This window comes from Castanea sativa, chromosome 11 (genome assembly GCF_040712315.1).
Source record: "Castanea sativa cultivar Marrone di Chiusa Pesio chromosome 11, ASM4071231v1".
NCBI lineage: Eukaryota > Viridiplantae > Streptophyta > Magnoliopsida > Fagales > Fagaceae > Castanea > Castanea sativa.
Window position 1 is genome coordinate 10950952 of NC_134023.1, and position 19165 is coordinate 10970116.

Sequence of the window (19165 nt, forward strand, 5' to 3'; positions counted from 1 at the left end):
GTTGGGGAAAGCTTTGAACCCTAAATATCTTTTGTAGGGTCAATGGGCTCGTAATTTAAGTAGGGCTGGCCCAAGGGTACTCGTAAAGCTAAAAGTCCAGCCCGAAAGTGTTAATTAAACTCAAGGATGAAGAACGCCTGTCTATGAGACAAAGTGGGAGGAGGAAGAAGTCAAAGTTGGCCAAGACATTTAAAAGTAGTATGTTCGAGGATGGAAATGTACTCAGCCACCTATAGCCGAGGATGGAAGTATTCTCGGCTATTTGTAGCTGAGGTGGGAAGGGGTGATCTGGCAGTACAAGGGGGTTTTCCTTGAAAATCCTGAGCGTAAAGATGTGAGGTAAGAGATGAGAAGGAAGGATGTAAAATATCTAGGATAAAGTTGCTACCACCGCATTAAAGGCTCCGCAACTACTTCTTTGGCCGCATTAATGGGGAAGTGATGGTTGAACGTGGTAATTCAATCTTCCCTCTACCGCCAAAGACTTAAAAGGAAAAGTTGATGTTACAAGTATCCAAATGAGGACTTTGATTCACACGTGGAAGATGAAGATGAAAGAGAGATGATATAAAAGGGGAAGAAAAAAAGCGGGGGAAGAAAAAAAGCGGGAGAGACTAAACTGTAATACAAATGATCCTTGGCCTTTGTCAAGAGAAAAATGGAGTGTTGTGAGGCATGAGTGCAACAATTTAGCCTAGTATTTATGCCTTCCAATATTCATAAACCTAGATTTGAATCTCACTCTCTATACATCTTATTGTTTTGGGCTCATTGGGCCGGTTCCCTTCATATTATTGGATTTTGGTGCAATTTGTGTCCTTACAATTGACAACAATTCAATTGACACGGTCAATTGATTCGCAAGATTGCTGGCTTTTATATATATATTGGTTAGAATTATTAATTTTGCCATTTGAACTCCAAAGCCAAAATATCAGTGTACATAAGCCATAGTGATTTAATCATCTAAATCTATGATTAGTCCATTAAGGAACAATTTGCAAGCACATTGAACAGTAGTTTTCTTTGTTTTCTTCAACTTCTTTTTTATTATTACTATATTTTTAGAAAAAAAAAATTTGAAGAGAAGGCAGCTATCAATGTGTATAATATTATCCTTTTAATTAATTTCAAAATAACTTTATATATCTTATTAGACGCTACATTTATTTAATTAGTTAATTGAAGTTTAAATAATGGAAGAGCATGATTAAAAAGAAAATCCAATTACGCTAGAAATTCTAAATTATTTTTAAAACAACAGTAAAAATTAGAATTAAATTGAAAAGAGTAATGTTACACATAAAAACAATTTTATAACTTTTTTACAAATTATTGATGTAAATTACTAATTCTCATTTGCGCATACTATTAACATAATTTTTTTACTTAGTCACTTACTATATTAGCATTTTGTAAAAAATAATATAAAATAGTTTGTAACTTGAGTATTTTTCAATTGAAAAATCTCAAAAGTGGGATCTACTGGACAAATTAACACTCCACTAGTTGAACCAAAGTGTTCATTTGGAGGCTCTAGGTGCTAATTAATCGGCACTGGAGCTCGAAACTAGAAAAATTTATGTGTTTTGGTTAATTTTTGTGGGAGATAAATATGAAATTATACAACCAATTAGATAACCTTTAAGCACTAAAAATAAGGAAAACACCTCTCTCAAGTCTCAACTTAGTATTTGAATTAAAAGGGCTCTGGATTTTCATTGTTTGTAGGCTAAAAACCTCAAAAGCTTAGTTTACCAACCCCCACCCATAGCCACAAAATTCACTTTCTTTTTCTTCATATTTTCATCACCCTTTCACAGCACGCACAGACACTACTTTAAGTCTGTATAGGAATCATTCATAGACACCAACCCAAGTAGTTTTAGGATTTATTACATCCATCAAAACCATCATTAGAGTGAAGCTTAGTGATGCTTTCCTCTCTTCAAATAAAGTATAGGGCTTGACAACTTTTTGGAGTTTTAACTAGTGTGAAATTATGTTAATTTGAACAAATTATAATTCACAGTTTTTTTTTATAAAGATAATGCAACAATGCACAAAACATACTACATATAGTTTGGATTAACTTAGGTTTGATTTTTCTCTATTTAAATTTGAATTAAATTAGGTTTATCCTTTTCTATAAATTATCTAATTGATTTATTGAAGAAAACTTATTAAATAGAGGCTAAATTACAAATTACACTCAAATTTTGCATTGTTCTCAACTTAGTGCTTCTTTTTAAAAACTTTTTTTTTGTTTTATTTTTTTTTTATTTGAGTCCTTTAATATTCATTCATTTTCAATTTAGCTCTCCCATTGGATCCACCTCATAGAATTCACTAAAACAACATCGTTTCATAAAGTGAAAAATCTAAAACTTATGGTGAGATTGGATAAAATTGACAGCATGACTAAATTCATACTAGATTACAGTTAAAAGACTAAAATGGGGGGAAATGAAATCTAAATGTCTAATTTGAAAATATATTAAGGTTATGTATTTTGTAGTTTAAACTTGAATAAATATGTATAAAAACAACTTTAATTGATTTTTCTTAATTATTGCAAAGAATCATTGCTCGTAGATCTGAACTTATAAATTAGTCTCTCTCTTTTTTTTTTTTCCTAATATATTTTGAGTAAAAATAAATAGATGACATAAAACAGATCTAGACTACATGTTCATTCTGGCTTGGTTTAACAAAGGGACCTTAGATAAAATTATTGTAAGATTTTCAATGACCACACGTTTAGTTTGCAATTTTGCCATTTGCATCATAATAATTTATATAGTCCAAAATTCTAAGACTACAACTTTCCAAGTCTTCAAAAGTTTTGAACAATGACAAGACTTGGTAAAAACGATAGGCGCTTATGTGTGTGTCTATATATATATATATATATTAATTGAGAGAGAGAGAGAGAGAATTTAGTTGTAAATTTAATCTTAAATAATATTATTATATATAAATAATTTTTGTTGAACTTTCTTGATCATTGTAAGCATACCAATTTTTTTTAATAATAAAATATTTGAGGAAAGAAACAAATAACATAAAAGTAAAACTGACCCAAAACCTTGAATGCTATAGTTCAATCTAGCATGAATAATAGAGGGACCCGAATAACATAATATCTACGCATTATCTACACAATTTCGCAATCAGTATCAAACAATTCTTATACAATCCAGAATTCCAAGACTTTAACTTTCCAAAGACTTTACGAATTCCAAACAATGATAAAAAACTTGTGAAGTATTAATTGGAAATCTAACCTATACCACACGTTCAATCTAGCATGAATAGGTTCTCAAAAAAAAAAAAAATATAGCATGAATAATAGAGGGACCTAGATAACATAATATCTACACATTATCTCCACAACTCTGCAATCGATATCAGAAAATTCTTATACAGTCCAAAATTTCAAGACTATAAATTTTCAAAGTCTTTGTAAGTTCCAAACAATGATCAAAAGCTTGTGAAGTATTAACTGGAAATCTAACCTATAACACACGTTCAATCTAGCATGAATAATAGAGGGACTTGGATAACAAAATATATACACATTATGTCCGCAACTACGCAATCAGTATCAAACAATTTTTATACAGTCCCAAATTCCATAACTACAACTTTCCAAAGTCTTTGTGAGTTCCAAACAATGACAAGCATTAACTGGAAATCTAACCTATACCACATGCTTTCAATGGCTTTTAGTAAGAATAATTGTATTTTATTTTCCTCCACACAAATTGATGACAAATATCTTTCATTATGCCTTATAAGAATAGTATTATTTTGTTTTCCGGCATACAAATTGATGATAGATATCTTTCATTCAACCCGCATGCATTTCACCAAGTCTTTGGGATCTTTGTCTAATAACCAGCATGAGCTTTCATGGTTGAATGAATTTGGGGTTTATAGATTATAGAAAGAGCAGTGCTATTTTATTCTAGTTTTCTTTTCTTTATTTTCCATCCTCCACCCCAACCAAACGAATTAGTTTTGTAATTTCATTCTAGTTTAATTTATCTTCACTAAAGTTCTGCAAGAAATATTGAAAGCTAAATATTTTTTTCATCCTTCAATTTTGCACAGAGTTCGTTTTTCTTCCTTAAAGTTTTAAAATTTTTTTTTCTTTTTCTAAAGTGGAATTTACAATTTAAGACCCGTATGAAAGTTGTACGTTTAGTGTTACTATTTTCTCTTAAAAAATATCACCTGACTCCCCAAACTGAACAATGGAGTAAATTAATTTATTAGGCATATCCATATTTAACAAACCATTGGACTGGCAACTAAATTTTTTTATGACTAAAATACATTTACCAAAATGAACAACGAATGAGTATTTTATATTTTATTAAGTATAAAATAACCATACACAGTAATGAGCCACTAACTCTTCATTTGATCAATAAAAACTTAGGGTATTAGAGGCGAAAACACGCTGCTGCTTCTTGCGTCTTCTCCTTCACATTGTTCAACTTCTTCTTTCTTCTTCTTTTTCATCTGTGAGAGACAGAGAGAGAATAAGAAAAACTGCCAACATGGATGGAACTGAAGAAGTGAAATGGGAACCAAACGAGTGGGTTAGATTAACTGGGTCTAACCTGCTGGGTTGAACGGGTTAGAAATTAATTTATTATAAAAAAAAAGAAATTTAAAGAATCAATAAAGTGTAAACTAATTTTTTTTTAGAATGAAGTTTTAATTTGTAAATGTTATTATGAAACAGAAGTGGGACATTTTCTGTCAGAGTAGTTTAAGGACTACAAATTTTTCTACAACTTTTTTTGTTACATTTTTTATGTGACAGGCAGTAAGTGGTTAACAAGTGCTTACATATGAGCTTACTTCTTTTTTCTTCACCAATCACATCCTACCATAGTTGTGGCAAGAAATTGTCACATATTTTGTAGTCTTAGATTTTTTCTTTCTATCAACACAAGGGAACTTGTGAGTTGTGACATGACGAATATGCCTAGTAAAGTTGTTTACCAGTTGTGAGTTGCAAAATTTCCATCCCTATGTACATGAAAAAAACAACTAACACTATGAAAAGAGTGCAAAATGTTTTACATCCCCAATCAAAAGGCCGAAAGAAACCCCTGAGAAAGAGTCCACAAAGTTCCTCTAAAGATAAAGATGAGTGAGATAAGTATTACAGAAATGGTAATTTCCGTTTATTTTCCAATAGTAATAACTAACTTACATTTGTATGTTATTTGAACATTATAATTTATTTTAGGAAAAACATATAATTCTTATAACATATAATTATTATAGGAAAAAAAACTATAGCCCATATTAATATACTTTTAAAAACAAGATTGAAAAAAAAATTATTCTTTTACTATGATACAAAATAAAAATCTATATTTTGACTCTATTTTATGCTTATCTTGCCCCTTTTTTTGGGTAATAAACTTTGCCCATGATTAAATTTAAGTGATTGTATCAATATTCCTAAATTTAGGATAAAATAAAAAACTCTATGAAAAAAATAGGGATACCATGGGTAAATTATAAAGGAACGTTAGCACTCTTGACCAATGACATGCTAGTGTTAAACAAATAAAATAAGTCAATAGCGTAATATTAAAAAAATTCACTATGCCTAAAAAATAATATACGGGTCTCTCGCAGTAAAAAAATTTGGTAACTCTTTTTTTGTTAAGACTGACATTACTTTTCTCTTTTACTACAATGACAAATTTGGATTTTGAAGGCATGGTTTTGTATGTGTTCACAACTTGAGCTTCAGCACTCCTCTTTCTCTCTCTCATGCACAGTGGCGGCTCCAGGAATTTTTCCCAGGGTGTTCCTTAATAAGTATAAATTACATGATCTAATAAAAAGAAAATTTTATATATTGACAACAACAATCAAAAAACATGTAAATACATAAAATTTACAATTGCCTTCTACGATTTTTCATATTTTGAAATCGTTGCATGATAGTCTCGTTATCAATGCTACAAGCTATATCTTTTTCAATATATACAACCAAGCAATCATTCATCCACTGATCTCCCATTCGATTGCGCAGTTCATTCTTTATATATTTCATTGCTGAAAAACTTCTTTCACCGTTGCAATAGCAACAAAAGGGTCAAAGCTAACTTCACAAGCAAATAGACTAATGGATAAGTCTCATGCTTCCTCGTGCTCACTAACTTTTCAGCAAGTTCACTAACTCCTTGAAGCTCTAAAAAACAAGTCATTGTTGCGCATATCAAAAATGAAATTCTCAAGCCGAGAGTCAAGTGCCAAGATATCTGTCCCAGGAAAATCATATGGATAGAACTTTGCTATATGTATTAACTTTTCCTTATCAAAAGCCACAAATGAATTACTTGGATTCAAGCAAGCCATACAAATTAGCAAATCGGTATTCACCTCTGAAAAACGATTGTTTAGCTCTTGAAGTTGCATATCTATGACTGTGTAGAATAGCTCAACACGATAATGATGTAAATTTGTATTTTGTTGGGTGTTGCGTCGCGGCCTCCCACTAACTACAAATATTTCATCCATGTTCAAGATAGGAATTTCATGTGTGGCACAAAATGAAGACACTTCAGTCAATAAAGATGTCCATTCATCATCTCTCATCACTTGCAATCGTCGCTTAGACACTTTAACAAGATCCATAGCATTTACTATATCTTGATTTTTTTTTGCAATGCTATTGACAACTCATTTGTAATCCCTAAAATGTTTTTCATCAAGTGTAGAGCAAAAACAAATTCAAAAGATAGAATTGACCTCATAATAGATCGAGCTTCAACTTTTTGGTCGGAGAGCCCATCTTCTTCAATAATCTCAAGTACATCAGCAACAGCAGAGAACATCAAAATCAAGTTGAGAATAGTCCCATAATATGATCCCCAACGTGTATCACCAGGACGTTTAAGATTTGTCTCTTGATTCAAACCTTGTCCACTTCTTCGTACACCATTCTCTAAATCTTCTTTAATTTTGGCAAATTGAGCATCTCGAAGAGTATCTCGTCTCTTACAAGAGCCTCCAACAACAGTTACTAAATTACTAACCACATAAAAAAAATCAGCAATGTTAATGTGATTTTTAGCAACGGCAACAAGTGTCAATTGAAGTTGATGAGCAAAACAATGGACATAAAATGCTGACTTATTCTCTTTCAAAAATAAAGTTTTGAGACCATTGATATCACCTTGCATATTACTAGCTCCGTCATAACCTTGCCCATGTAGTCTCGATAAACTCAAATTATGTTCACAAAGTAAACCTTCAATAGCACATTTGAGTGACAAAGCGGTGGTACTTGCTACATGTACAATACCAAGGAACCGCTCTATAATAATTCCTTGTTTGTTCACATAACGAAGAATGAGTGCCATTTGTTCTTTCACTGAGATATCACGTGACTCATCAACTAATACTGAAAAGAACCCATTGCCAAGATCCTCGATGATGGCTTTAGATGTTTCACGTGCAATTGCATTCACCATGTCTTTTTGAATATCATGATGGGTAAGCTTGCAATTTTTCCAAGTATTTTGCATCACTTCATTGATAGATTCATTGTGATCCCCCAAAAATTGTAGAAGCTCAAGGAAATTTCCTTTATCACTTGAACCTTGAGATTCATCATGACCACGAAAAGCTAATCCTCGGAATAAAAGGAATCTTACGCAATCAACTATTGCGTTTAATTGAATCCGATAATTAGCTTTATCTTGATTTGATTGCTTAACCAAGACACTTTGAATGTGTTGCTTTTCCTTCGTAAATCTTCACTCTTCTTGACAAATTTTGGTTACGAGTACTATTAACTCCTCCAACATGGGAATCTAACTTCCCAACCTCGATTCCAAAGTCTGAATCCCTTCGTTACAAAAGTGTCACCTCCTCCTTGCTTACCAACATCTTTCCCAAATAGGTAGCAATAAAAACAAAATGCTGCATCTTTGGCTATACTATATTCCAACCAATTTCTATTTTCATACCATTCGACTCTAAATCGACGGGGCTTTCCGGAAAATATGATACCGGGTAATCATGAGGAGGTCGACAAGGGCCTTTTCCTAAATAATATCTTCTTATTTCATCATGATTATTAGGATGATAAAATGATATCTTTTGTCGTAGCCCAGATCCGAAGGAAGATTTTCTAAGTTAAAGTCAACACGACTTCGCTTAGAAGATGGAGATGAATCTTGCACAGGAGATGAATCTTGGGTACGCGGTTTTTTTATCAAGTATTTGTCCATAATTCTAGCAAAAGAATAAAAAATAAATTATAAGTTTATTTGAAATATCAATAAATTATTAATTATTATTTAGTTGTTTCATTAATTTGTTTGTCTTTTATAAATTATAATTTGTTATATTATTGTTTCATTAATTATAAGATTATTAATTGTTGTTTAGTCTAACATAATTTAATTTTTTTTGTCTTTTATAATGTATTGATTAATTAAATTATTAACGCTAAAAGAAAATCAGAAAATTTCACAAAATCTAGCTACCAATCAGAAAATTTCACAATCACAATTTTATAAATCACAATAACGCTAAAAGACAATTAATGTCTTTGAGTTGAGTCCAATATCAATACACACCAATAGTCCAATACGGCAACACCAACACTAACACATTTCAATTTACACATCAATCAACGGATAAGATTCAATCATAAGATAAAGCCAAAAGCAAAATGTCAAATTTAAAAAGTAAAAAAAAAAAAAAAAAGTTAAAGTGTTACTGAGTGCTTCAAGCACTCAGTAACACTTTAACTAAAAAAAAAAAAAGCAAAACTGAGTGCTGTTGGAATCAGCAGCCAATCACGGATCACCAGTTGGTCCAGTTCCACAACGAGACAAAGTGACAAACAGACAGACAAACTGACAAAATGACAAACAATTGAAACAAACAAAGTCATAAATTTAATAATGACTAAAGAGAGAGAGAGAGTCATAAATAAAGATTAAAGGCATTTCATTCATTTATTCCTATTTCATTTCAGATTTGAGACTTGAGAGAGTATAGAGAGAGTGAGAGACCGAGAGGCGAGAGAGAGACAGAGAGTCAGAGAGAAAAAGAGAGAGAAATACCTGGGATGGCGACGGCGACGACGATGGCGATGGCGACGGCGACGATGAGCGCGGCGACGATGAGCGCTGCGACTGGATGTTGCGGAGTTGCGGACCGATCTCCTTCTCCGATGCGACGAGGCCGATCTCCGATGAGCGACTGGAGCTGGACCGATCTGGCGATCTCCGATGTCCGATGAGCGGCTGGAACCGTGGACGGTGGATCGATCTAGCTTCGAAGGGGAGCGCCGTTGCTCACTTGCTCTGTTTCTCCTTTTTTAGGTTTGTTTAGCTTTACTAATTTTTTTAATTTTTTTGAGAAGAGCTTTAGTGATGATGTACTGAACTCTGAACTGATTTGAGGTTTCTGATGGGTCTGTAATTTTTTTTTTTTTTTTTGGTTGAGAAACCGTGGGTTTGCTTCCTCTGTCTCTGTTGGGCTTGCTGTGATCCGTTTGCAGTTTGCTCTTACATTTTTTTTTTCTTTGTTAAAAATTTTTTTTTTTTTTTTTTTTTTTTTTTTTTTTCAGATTTTAGTTGAATTTTTTTTTGGGTTTTTTTTTTGGCTTGGAAGTAGAACAAATATATATATATTTTTAATGTGAGGGTGTTCCTAATTTTAATTGAAGGTGTTCCTATTTTATTTTTTAAGGGTAAAAAAAAAAAAATTTATATATATAAATTTCAAGTCAGGGTGTTCCTGGGAACACCCTGACCATAACGTGGCGCCGCCACTGCTCATGCACATATATACACACAATTTAAGTAAAAAAAAAAAATTGGTGAGTATTTGATGGAGTTGTAGCTCGAAACTAAAGTCTTTAACAAAGGTTCTGAAATGCATTTAAAATTAGCATCTAAGGAGGTGGAGTTAAACGAGGGTGAAAAAGATATTGGTGATGAGGGGTTGTTAGCTTTTAGATTCAACGAAGAATGTGTGGGAAATTATGGAATGAAGGAGAACAATGGATGATAGCAACAGAGTTTAATTTGGACTGGACCTCTTTGACTTTTTTTTTTTTTTTTTTTTTGTAGAAGGATCTTCAACTTGTTATATATATATATATATATATATATATTTATATATATATATATATATATATATATATATATATTTTGAGGTAGTGGAAGAAAAATGAGATCCGTATCTTTTAGTGGCAGTTTTGGATATGTCACAAAAAAAAAAAAAAAAAAAAGCTTAAACCCCCTCTTTTTTATTATTATTATTATTATTATTATTATTATTATTATTATTTTTTTTTTTTTTTTGTAGAGGAAGAAGAATGAGATTAATTTTAGGTTCCTTCCATCAAAGAAAGTATTGTGTTTGGCTCACTATAAACATCATATTAAAATAATAATTTGAAACTTTCCAGAATAATTAACACGATTTCTCCTAATTTAATCTAGCATGAATCTTTAGCAAATAGTTATGTAGTCCAAAAGTCATGCTAGTTAATATATAGCTGGATCACGATGCCATTACTTTCCAAGTTAAAACTGAATTTTTGAACACTAACTAAAGACTGATTCAATGTAATTGAGATTAAAGTCTTCTAACAGAACCACATATTTTGAAGTCTTTTGGATAATTTGATAGTTATAACAAAGGAGAGATGATTTGAATCATAGAGACACCAGGAGGTAGGGGTAGCAAAATCTGACACGAACCGTGAATCTAACATGACTAACCCATTTATAAACAGGTCATGGGTTGAGGCTAATCAAGTTCGAGTCATATTCAGGTTAACACGGCTAACCTGTTTAATAAACGGGTTGTGTTCGTGTTCAACATCGAACCGTTTGACCCATTTAGCTTATAAAATTATTAGTTATTTTGATATTATTGCTTAATTTATGGTTATTTTTTTTAATGTTTATTACTATATTTATAGTTGTAATTATATTTTAATTTTAGATATATGAGAATTGATAAAAATTATATAGGTTAGGTATGACCTATTAATCAAATAGATTATTAAACAGGTAATTTATAATGACTTTACATGACTTGTTAATTAAACAAGTTAAACGTGTGTGTTAGGTCAACCTGTTTAATAAACAGGTTGTGTTTGGGTTGAGAATTCCTAACATATTTACTAAATATGTCGGTTCGAGTCAACCCATATAGCTGAATATTTATGGTTCGACACAAAATGAACCTGACTTGCGAACACAAATTCCCACCCCTACCAAGAGGTGTCAACTAATTGAGCTTCAAAAATCTTGGCACAAATTTTAAAGTTTATTCCCTAGTAACACAAGTTTTCAAGTTTGAATGAATTTAAAGAACGAATGACTTGAAAAAAGTAGTTGTATATGAGAATACAATTATATAGTTCAAATGTCATGCTAGTCGATAGTGGGACCATGTGGCCATTACTTTACAAGTCTAAATTTATTTCAAGAACACTAACCCAAGACCCATTGCAACATTATTAGGATTAAAGTCTTCTAATAGTAACAAACATTTTGAAGTTTGTTTGTTTTTTTTATTTCGATAGTTATAACGGAGAATGGAAGAATGGAATCCATGATGTTTCCATTGATAGTTATATCTAATTAGAATACACTATCTTTTCAAATAAGGCAACCTAACATTAAATAATTTTATTTTAGGTTTGATTAAATTTCCTTAAACAAATTTTAATTAATAGGTATTTTCTACTCTAAAAGGTCTCTAATTGACTTTTCTTTTATTAATACTAATTAAATGAAGGCTAAATTACAAATTACACCTCTAACTTTGACTTGTTTTTAATTCGGTTCTTTAAGCTTCACTATTTTTCATTTCATTCCTTTAACTTTCATTTGTTTTCATTGTATTCCTTCCATCCAATCCATATTGGACAATATTAAACTAAGCAAGAATGGCCAATATTGACGGAATGACTTAATTGGTAACATATTTAAGTTAAAGATTGAAAAAAAATATGAAACTTAAATGACTAATTTGAAAATAGTTAAAGTTGGAGGATGTAATTTGGAGTTTAAACTTAAATAAATATGTTTTATATAAAAAAAAATTCCTAATCATTACATAGGATGTGGATGAGTAGATAACTAGATATGTAATTATAGTTTATTTTTATTTTTATTTTGTTTGAGGAAAAAGTAATGGATGACGTAAATTGACTCAGATATCATGATTGCTACACGTTTGATAATTGCCATACACTTAGTCTACAATTATGCAATATGCACCAATCAATTATTATATAGTCTAAACTTTTAAGATTATAACTTTCCAAGTCTTTGAAACTTTCAAACAATGGCCAAAAGACTTTGGAACTTTTGAACAATGACCAAAGACTCAGTGAGACGTTAACAAGATTAAAGACGTCTAATGGTGTCACTCGTTTTCATGATTAAATGTATCTGGCATATCAAGGACTTAAAAAGAGTCGCGATTATTTTCTCTCACACAAATTTTAGGAGATAAAGCTACTAATTAAACTTTTCTTACTTGTTATTTTGGAAGACTTTGTCTTCCCCATAAGTCCACTCCCCCTATTAACTTATTAAAATATTACAAAATGTATGTAAACATATTTTGGAAAGCTCATGCAGTTGCTTAACTTTAGTAAAAAAGTTCAAGTAGAGATAGGCTATATGTTAGATGAGTTTTCTATGGACGTTGTATTCAGATTTATTTTTCTTTTATTCTGAGAACTCGTGAAGGCAATTGGTCCCTCAATTGGTCTTTAACGTTTACTCTGTGAACGCAATTGGTCCCTCAAGTTTCAAGTGAACGCAATCGGTCCCTCAAGTTTCAAAATTGAGCATTATTAGTCATTTTTTAACTACCGTTAATGCTATTGCCTATGTGGCTAACAACACAATCCCATCATCTTTTTACTTCAAAGTGTTATACAAACTAAGTGTTAGTCTATATATTGTAATAGCCACGTTGGAAAATTTGCCAGGTTAGCAACTTAGCATGTGAGTCCTCATTTATTTTTTTTCTTTTGTTAAAAACATTTCCAAACTTTTCGATTATTTCCTGTGACCACCCAAAGCTTTCTCTTCATCTTCCTCTTCTGCCAATGGGTTTCGCTGCCTCTGTCACTACCGTTGTTGCCGCCGTTAGCCATACTTCCCTCTAATCCAAATGGCCGTCATCGCCTCCACATCAACTAGCACAAACACCTCTCTGTTGTTTGCCAATCACCATGGATTTCCACCAGTGGGTAATCTCCAAAGATTTCTATCTTTGCTTTTAAGCTTTGTTTCCAATGGATCTATAACTATAATTAACATGAAAATGTTTAAATCCATTTCATTAGAAATCTTTTTTCCATTTTTATTTACATACCCCTCCTCCAACCAACATTCGAGGGTATTACCAACTGCCTTTTATTGCACAGATCTAAGTTTAGGTGCAAGATTGCCTTTTATTGCATAGATCTATGTTGGGTTTCCTGCACGGCTGCACCCAATCTTAGTCTATTCCCATTAACAAGAAAGGATTTATGGTTAATGAATTTGAATGAGAGAGAGTTAGTTTTATAAGACTTTGTTTGCTCAAAGGTGGATCTCTTTAACTCAATACTCACTTCACAAGATTTTTGTTGGCTTTGAGGTGCTCCGGTTATTCGATTGGAGAATTGAAAGTGGCAAACGAGAAAGGGAGGGGTTGAAGCAAATCATTTTTTTTTTTCCATTTATAATAAATAATAATCAATTAAAAGATTATGCAGCAATCTTATAATAATTAAATAGTTGATGTAGCATTTGACACTTAAGTTGTCACATCAATTTGTAAATGTCACATAAACAATTAATAATACTAATGGTAGTTAAAAAAAAAAAAAACTAATAATGCTCAATTTTGAAACTTGAGAGACTAGTAATGCCCACTTGAAACTTAAGGGACTAATTGCACTCATAAGGTAAACCTTAGGGACTAATAATGTAGTTTCACCAAAATATAAAGTATTAAAGAGTAGTACTGAATTTCTTATCATTATGTTAGGAGAAAAAAAAGTTAAAAAAGAAAAGCTTTTTATTTTATTTTAATTATTTATTATTATTTCCAAAAAAGTTGTATGAATAAAAAAAAAAAAATGGACATCACTTATGGACATCAATATCTATAGAAGTAGTATTATTATTAGGGACAAGAACAATATTTTAGGATAAAGTTCTTAAAAAAGAAAAAAAGAATGATAAAAAAGATGGAAAAATGGACGCAAGAAAATACACATTACAATTCGACATTTATTAAAGATACACTATCAAGCTAAGATCATCTCCCATCGTCTAAGTCAAATATTACATGGTCTCTCACAGTATCGTACACATTAGCACTTTTATTACTAGCATTATATTTGTAAGAATCTGATGTCTCACCGAGTAAGAATTCAGTTTCTTCTGAGTTGGAATCAACATTGACCCATGTATGCATCTCCATCTTTCTTAAACCCTCCAATTCGGTTGCTACTTCCTTCATAGTAGGTCGATCTTCCCCTTTCAATTGTAAGCACCTCTTTGCAAGATTTGCTACTTCTTTTAATTGCTCGGCCTTTCCTTCTTTCGCTATATGTTTTTCAAGAATTTCAAACAATCTATTATCCTTCAAAAAAGATAGAAAACATATAGCTAGACTTCTTTCCTCCTCTGGCTTATCAAATGAAAGAGCCTTTTCTCCCGTTAATAACTCTACGAGGACCACTCCAAAGCTATAAACATCACTTTTTTCTGTCAATTGACTTGTTTGCATGTATTCAGGATCCAAGTATCCCAAAGTTCCTTGAACCATTGTAGCTAATTGTGTTTGGTCTAGTGGAACTAATCTTGAAGCTCCAAAATCTGATACCTTTGCTGTGTGAGTACTATCCAACAATATGTTTGAAGACTTAACATCTCTATGGATTATAGGTGGAGAAGCTGCAAAGTGCAAATATGATAATGCTTCTGCAGTTTCTGCAGCTATCCTAAGACGAATTTCCCATGATACAGTGGATGCCCCATTTTTGTGATGAATGTACTCAAAAAGAGTACCATTAGGTATGAATTCGTAGACTAGTAAAGGAACTTGTGTCTCCAAACAACAACCTAATAGTTTAACTACATTCCTATGGTTAATTTGGGAAAGTACAACTACCTCATTAATGAATTGCTCAATTTGGCTTTCATCAACTGTTTTGGACTTCTTGATGGCCACAATCCTATTATCTGGAAAAAGTCCCTTATAAACTGTACCAAACCCTCCTCGGCCAATAATTAAAGTTTCATCGTAATTGTTGGTAGCCTTTTTCAATTCTTCTGTAGTGAAGATTTTGGCTGTTGCAGTTGAATTTTCTGGCTTGGAGAGTTTTTGTTGTAAAATTAAACCCCCATTTTGTTCAAAGAACCTTTGTCTGAGCTTGATTAACTTTCTTTGCTTAACCATCAAGTACAGCCAAGAGCTACAGACAAGCATAACTATGAAGCTTATGCCAACACCTACACTTGAAAGAAATAGAATATTAGTATTTTTTCCTAATATATCGAGTACAACTTCGAGCAACTGAGAATCAAAATGATGAAGCTTATGAGATCAAGTACATTTGAAAGAAATAAGACATTAATAATGGACTCTATAATCTATACCATTCTTACAGGCCCCATGGGCAGATAGATTACAATTTTGCAACGAGTTATTATTTATTGACTATTTCGCATTAGTTAATGTGGCATAGTTTTTACCTTTAAAAAAAATCATCAATTAGTTAGTCTAACATGGATACTTATTTTCATTAAAAAAAGAAAAGAAAAGGATACTTATTCTTAAAAATAAAAATAAAAAAATCGGAAAAGTACATAATCTAAACGTTAACATTCAAACGTTGAACAATTGGGCTCAATATTTAGATCCTCTAATGTTGCCACTCACCAAAGCGAAAACGACGACGTTTGGAAGATAGTTTTAGCCAGGAGTGTACAAATGTTGCAACTCGTTGAGAATTCCAAGAAAGAAGGTACCAGAGGTGGTAACAAAAAAACTATGACAATAGTCTTTCCTGTACTATTTTCCACAACTATCCTATGTAACTTACTATAAGTGATGAATAAAAAGTAATGAATTTATGCGAAAGTGAAAAACAACTAATCACAGTTCACTGCATAGGATAGTTGTGAGAAATGATGTAGTCCTAAAATAACCAAAAGTGGTAAATGTCATGGACTCATGCCAAGGCGGAAATGTTCAAGAGCATGTGGTAAATGCCATGAATGAAATTGATGGCCAACATAAGAGACTAAGAGACTCATCATCGGATTTGGATTTGATGTAATAGCCGTGGTTATTGCACCATGCAAAATTGCAAATACCTAATTGTTTGAAATTTAATTAAGAAAACTAACGTGTTGTACTTATTGTACCGTTTCTATGTTTTACCATTTAAAATATTTTAAACCCTTATAAGAGGATCATTCCTCTTCACAACATTCTCTGCTACCAAATAGGGAAGCTTAACTCACAATCTAGTGCAAATTCCTAAAACATAGTAATCCAAATGTGCGAGGGTGCAATACAGTAGGTATACTTACCAACCAAAAGTTTAAATTGTAGTGATGATTGATTGGTAACACAGACTCCTGCGCTTTGGTCCAAATGGTACCCCTTAATACAAAAACACGTAAATTTTCCTGGTTCGTTAATACACTCTTGTCCCAGGTGGTTGCAGTTACTGGGGTCTTGACATTCATCAATGTCTGTAGATGTAAAAGTCCATTGTTAAGTAACTCGAAAGTACTATAATTAATCAAAAGCAATGGCATATTCAAGATCATGATTTTTTTTCTTAAACAAAAAGTAAAATTATTCTTTAATGCTATGTTTGGAAGTTTGGAGGAAAAGGAGGAGAGAGTAAAAAGGAATGGTTATCCTCCACCTTATTTGGATGTTTCTAAAATAAAGTAAAGCGGAGGAGAATAATTAGTATTTTCATAGTTTATAATTTATTTAATGTGGTAAGGATAAATTTGGTAATTCATTTGGTCAAGTATTTCTATGTTTTACTCTCCCTCCAAATTTCTTCAATTTAGGGAAATTAAAAATTAGGAGTTAGAAGTAATTAGAACTCCTCCAAACCTTTCCAAATCTCTGCCCCTCCTCCCTTAAAAAAATATCCAAACAAGGTAATTTAATTTACTCTTTCTCCCTCTACTCTACTCCCCTCTACTCTCTCTCCATCCAAACAAGTTATTAGCTCATTGAAAAGTAGTGACACTATTGAAATGAAATGGAAAACTATTGCACATAATAAGTTTAAAAGAGTTCCTATTTTGTGTTTTATAATTTATAAGTTATACACTCTAACTCTTGACCTACTTTCCATTCAGGTCATTAAATTTCCCACAAAAAAAAAAAAAAACATTTCAACCCCTGCATAGTAATATATTTTTATTTTTAATTTAATCATTTTGTCAAATTCTATCCTTGGCTTTAAAAAGCAATACGGTCAAAGAACCATTTTTGGTCTCAATTTTTGGTTGAACTGGCCTATATATCCAGTTTGATTTTTTAAAACTATGGCTCTATCCAATCATATCATTAGTTTTAATATTTTTCAAGTTTCAAGTTTCAAAGTACCGAAAACAAAAAAAAAAACAAAAGAAAAAACAAAATTATTATAACTTTTTACTTTATTATAATAATAATAATTTTTGAAAAAATAATTTAGATAGGAGATGGTAGATAGTAGATACATAAATTAATACCTTGGCAACCATGAGAGAGGTATGGGTTCCCATCGTAACCGTCCTTGCACTTGCAACGATACCCAAACCCATCTTCGGAATTTTGACATAAGCTATTACCTCCACAAATGTAATTCGATTTGTTCTCTACATCATTACATGTCTCATTACCGATGGCCCAATCAAGAACCATTGGCATCATTTGTTGGTGCTGTAGAGTGCGAAGGGAATCAATGGAGAAATTGAACGTGTCTTGTTTGCTGATAAACGCATACCCACAAGGATTGAACTTCTCTACCATTTTGTGATTCTGAAAACTTTGGGATCCCAAAGTAACGTTTTTGAACCCTTTGGGAATATCTACCTCGCAACACCCAACACCAGTGCAAGACCCACTGACCAAGAACCTAGTGCTTTCACATACGGACGCGCAGCCGGTGGCGTAACTTTCATTTTGCTGGGAACCGACAAGGAATGCAACAGTGTCGCAACCAACAACCACAAACTTGTTTTGGGTGCTAGAGACGGTGAAATTGAGGGGCGAGTTGAGCCACGGATTGTTCGAGGCAAACATCGCACCCTTTTTATAACAATCATGGGCTATATACATCGAGATGTCAATCTGGCCATGGAGGGAAATGTTTTTAACAATTATGTGTGTAGGGATGAATGGTTCGGAGGAGTTGGTACAATTGACGAAAAAATTATGATCTCGGGAACAATCTTCTGTTAAGCCAAATGGATATGGAATTTCCATATTTCCACACATTATGGGGCAGTTGGGTAGCGCTATAGGATAAGGAAATAATACTGCAACGGCTGCCAATTCAGATAAAATCACACCAACGCAAGTGATTCGTATAAGAGTCTCAAGGAAACCCATATCCCCCAATATTTCCCAAAGAGAGGAGGGAGGATTATTGTGTTTGTGTATGGAAAATTTTGCATAGATGTTGGACTTTTTATAGCCATATGGAAAGCAGCCCGGTCAAGTCTGTAGATTGACTCCTAGTCCTTGCCTTGGATCATAGAGTTTGATTTTTGTTATCGATTGGTGGTAGGGATATGATATGAGTAGATAGATGGATTTCTTGGTGAAGCATATGCTTCATGTGAAACAATCTTAACCAAATGCTTCAGTCTTCACCAACCACTGAAGACGCAGTGGGCAACATTGTATAAGAAGTTTTTAAATGATCAGTGTCACCGACTTTTGGGCTTTAAGTCAATTACTTGTAACTGTTATGCGTAGTTCAAAAAATGATTAGTTGTTTTTTGAATTGTTTACTGAATTATTTGTCTTTGACTCAACTACATGCATTTATTAAATATATATTTGTTGATAATATCAAAGTTAAGATATATAGTGAAGTAAATAGGTA

At 32.3% G+C, this 19165-nt stretch overlaps 2 protein-coding genes across 2 annotated transcripts; both read right to left on the reverse strand.

The window, feature by feature from the left end:
• Window positions 1-6213: 6213 nt before the first annotated feature.
• LOC142616062 (uncharacterized) lies at window positions 6214-7514 on the reverse strand. The gene is made up of 3 exons (XM_075788951.1): window positions 7217-7514; window positions 6813-7063; window positions 6214-6351 (listed from the first exon to the last, which is right to left on the reverse strand). Exons 1-3 carry the CDS (start codon window positions 7512-7514, stop codon window positions 6214-6216), a joined length of 687 nt encoding a protein of 228 aa, XP_075645066.1.
• Window positions 7515-14237: 6723 nt separating this feature from the next.
• On the reverse strand, window positions 14238-18698 carry LOC142617670 (putative wall-associated receptor kinase-like 16). Its single transcript, XM_075790622.1, has 3 exons — window positions 17805-18698; window positions 16632-16796; window positions 14238-15545 (listed from the first exon to the last, which is right to left on the reverse strand). The coding sequence occupies exons 1-3, from the start codon at window positions 18664-18666 to the stop codon at window positions 14347-14349; spliced, it is 2226 nt and encodes a 741-aa protein (XP_075646737.1). The 5' UTR covers window positions 18667-18698; the 3' UTR covers window positions 14238-14346.
• Window positions 18699-19165: the final 467 nt, after the last annotated feature.

Bases quoted from the DNA above. Each gene is read 5' to 3' on its own strand.
- LOC142617670 (XM_075790622.1), bottom strand. From the start codon at position 18,666: ATGGGTTTCCTTGAGACTCTTATACGAATCACTTGCGTTGGTGTGATT. The intron at 16,797-17,804 runs GTATTAATTTAT...TTACATCTACAG, and splicing joins CCTCTCTCATGGTTGCCAAG to ACATTGATGAATGTCAAGAC. The intron at 15,546-16,631 runs GTAAGTATACCT...TTTCAAGTGTAG, and splicing joins ACAATTTAAACTTTTGGTTG to GTGTTGGCATAAGCTTCATA.
- LOC142616062 (XM_075788951.1), bottom strand. From the start codon at position 7,514: ATGGTGAATGCAATTGCACGTGAAACATCTAAAGCCATCATCGAGGAT. The intron at 7,064-7,216 runs GTGATATCAATG...TTAGTAATTTAG, and splicing joins CGGAGCTAGTAATATGCAAG to TAACTGTTGTTGGAGGCTCT. The intron at 6,352-6,812 runs GTTGAAGCTCGA...GCTTTTGATAAG, and splicing joins ATGGGCTCTCCGACCAAAAA to GAAAAGTTAATACATATAGC.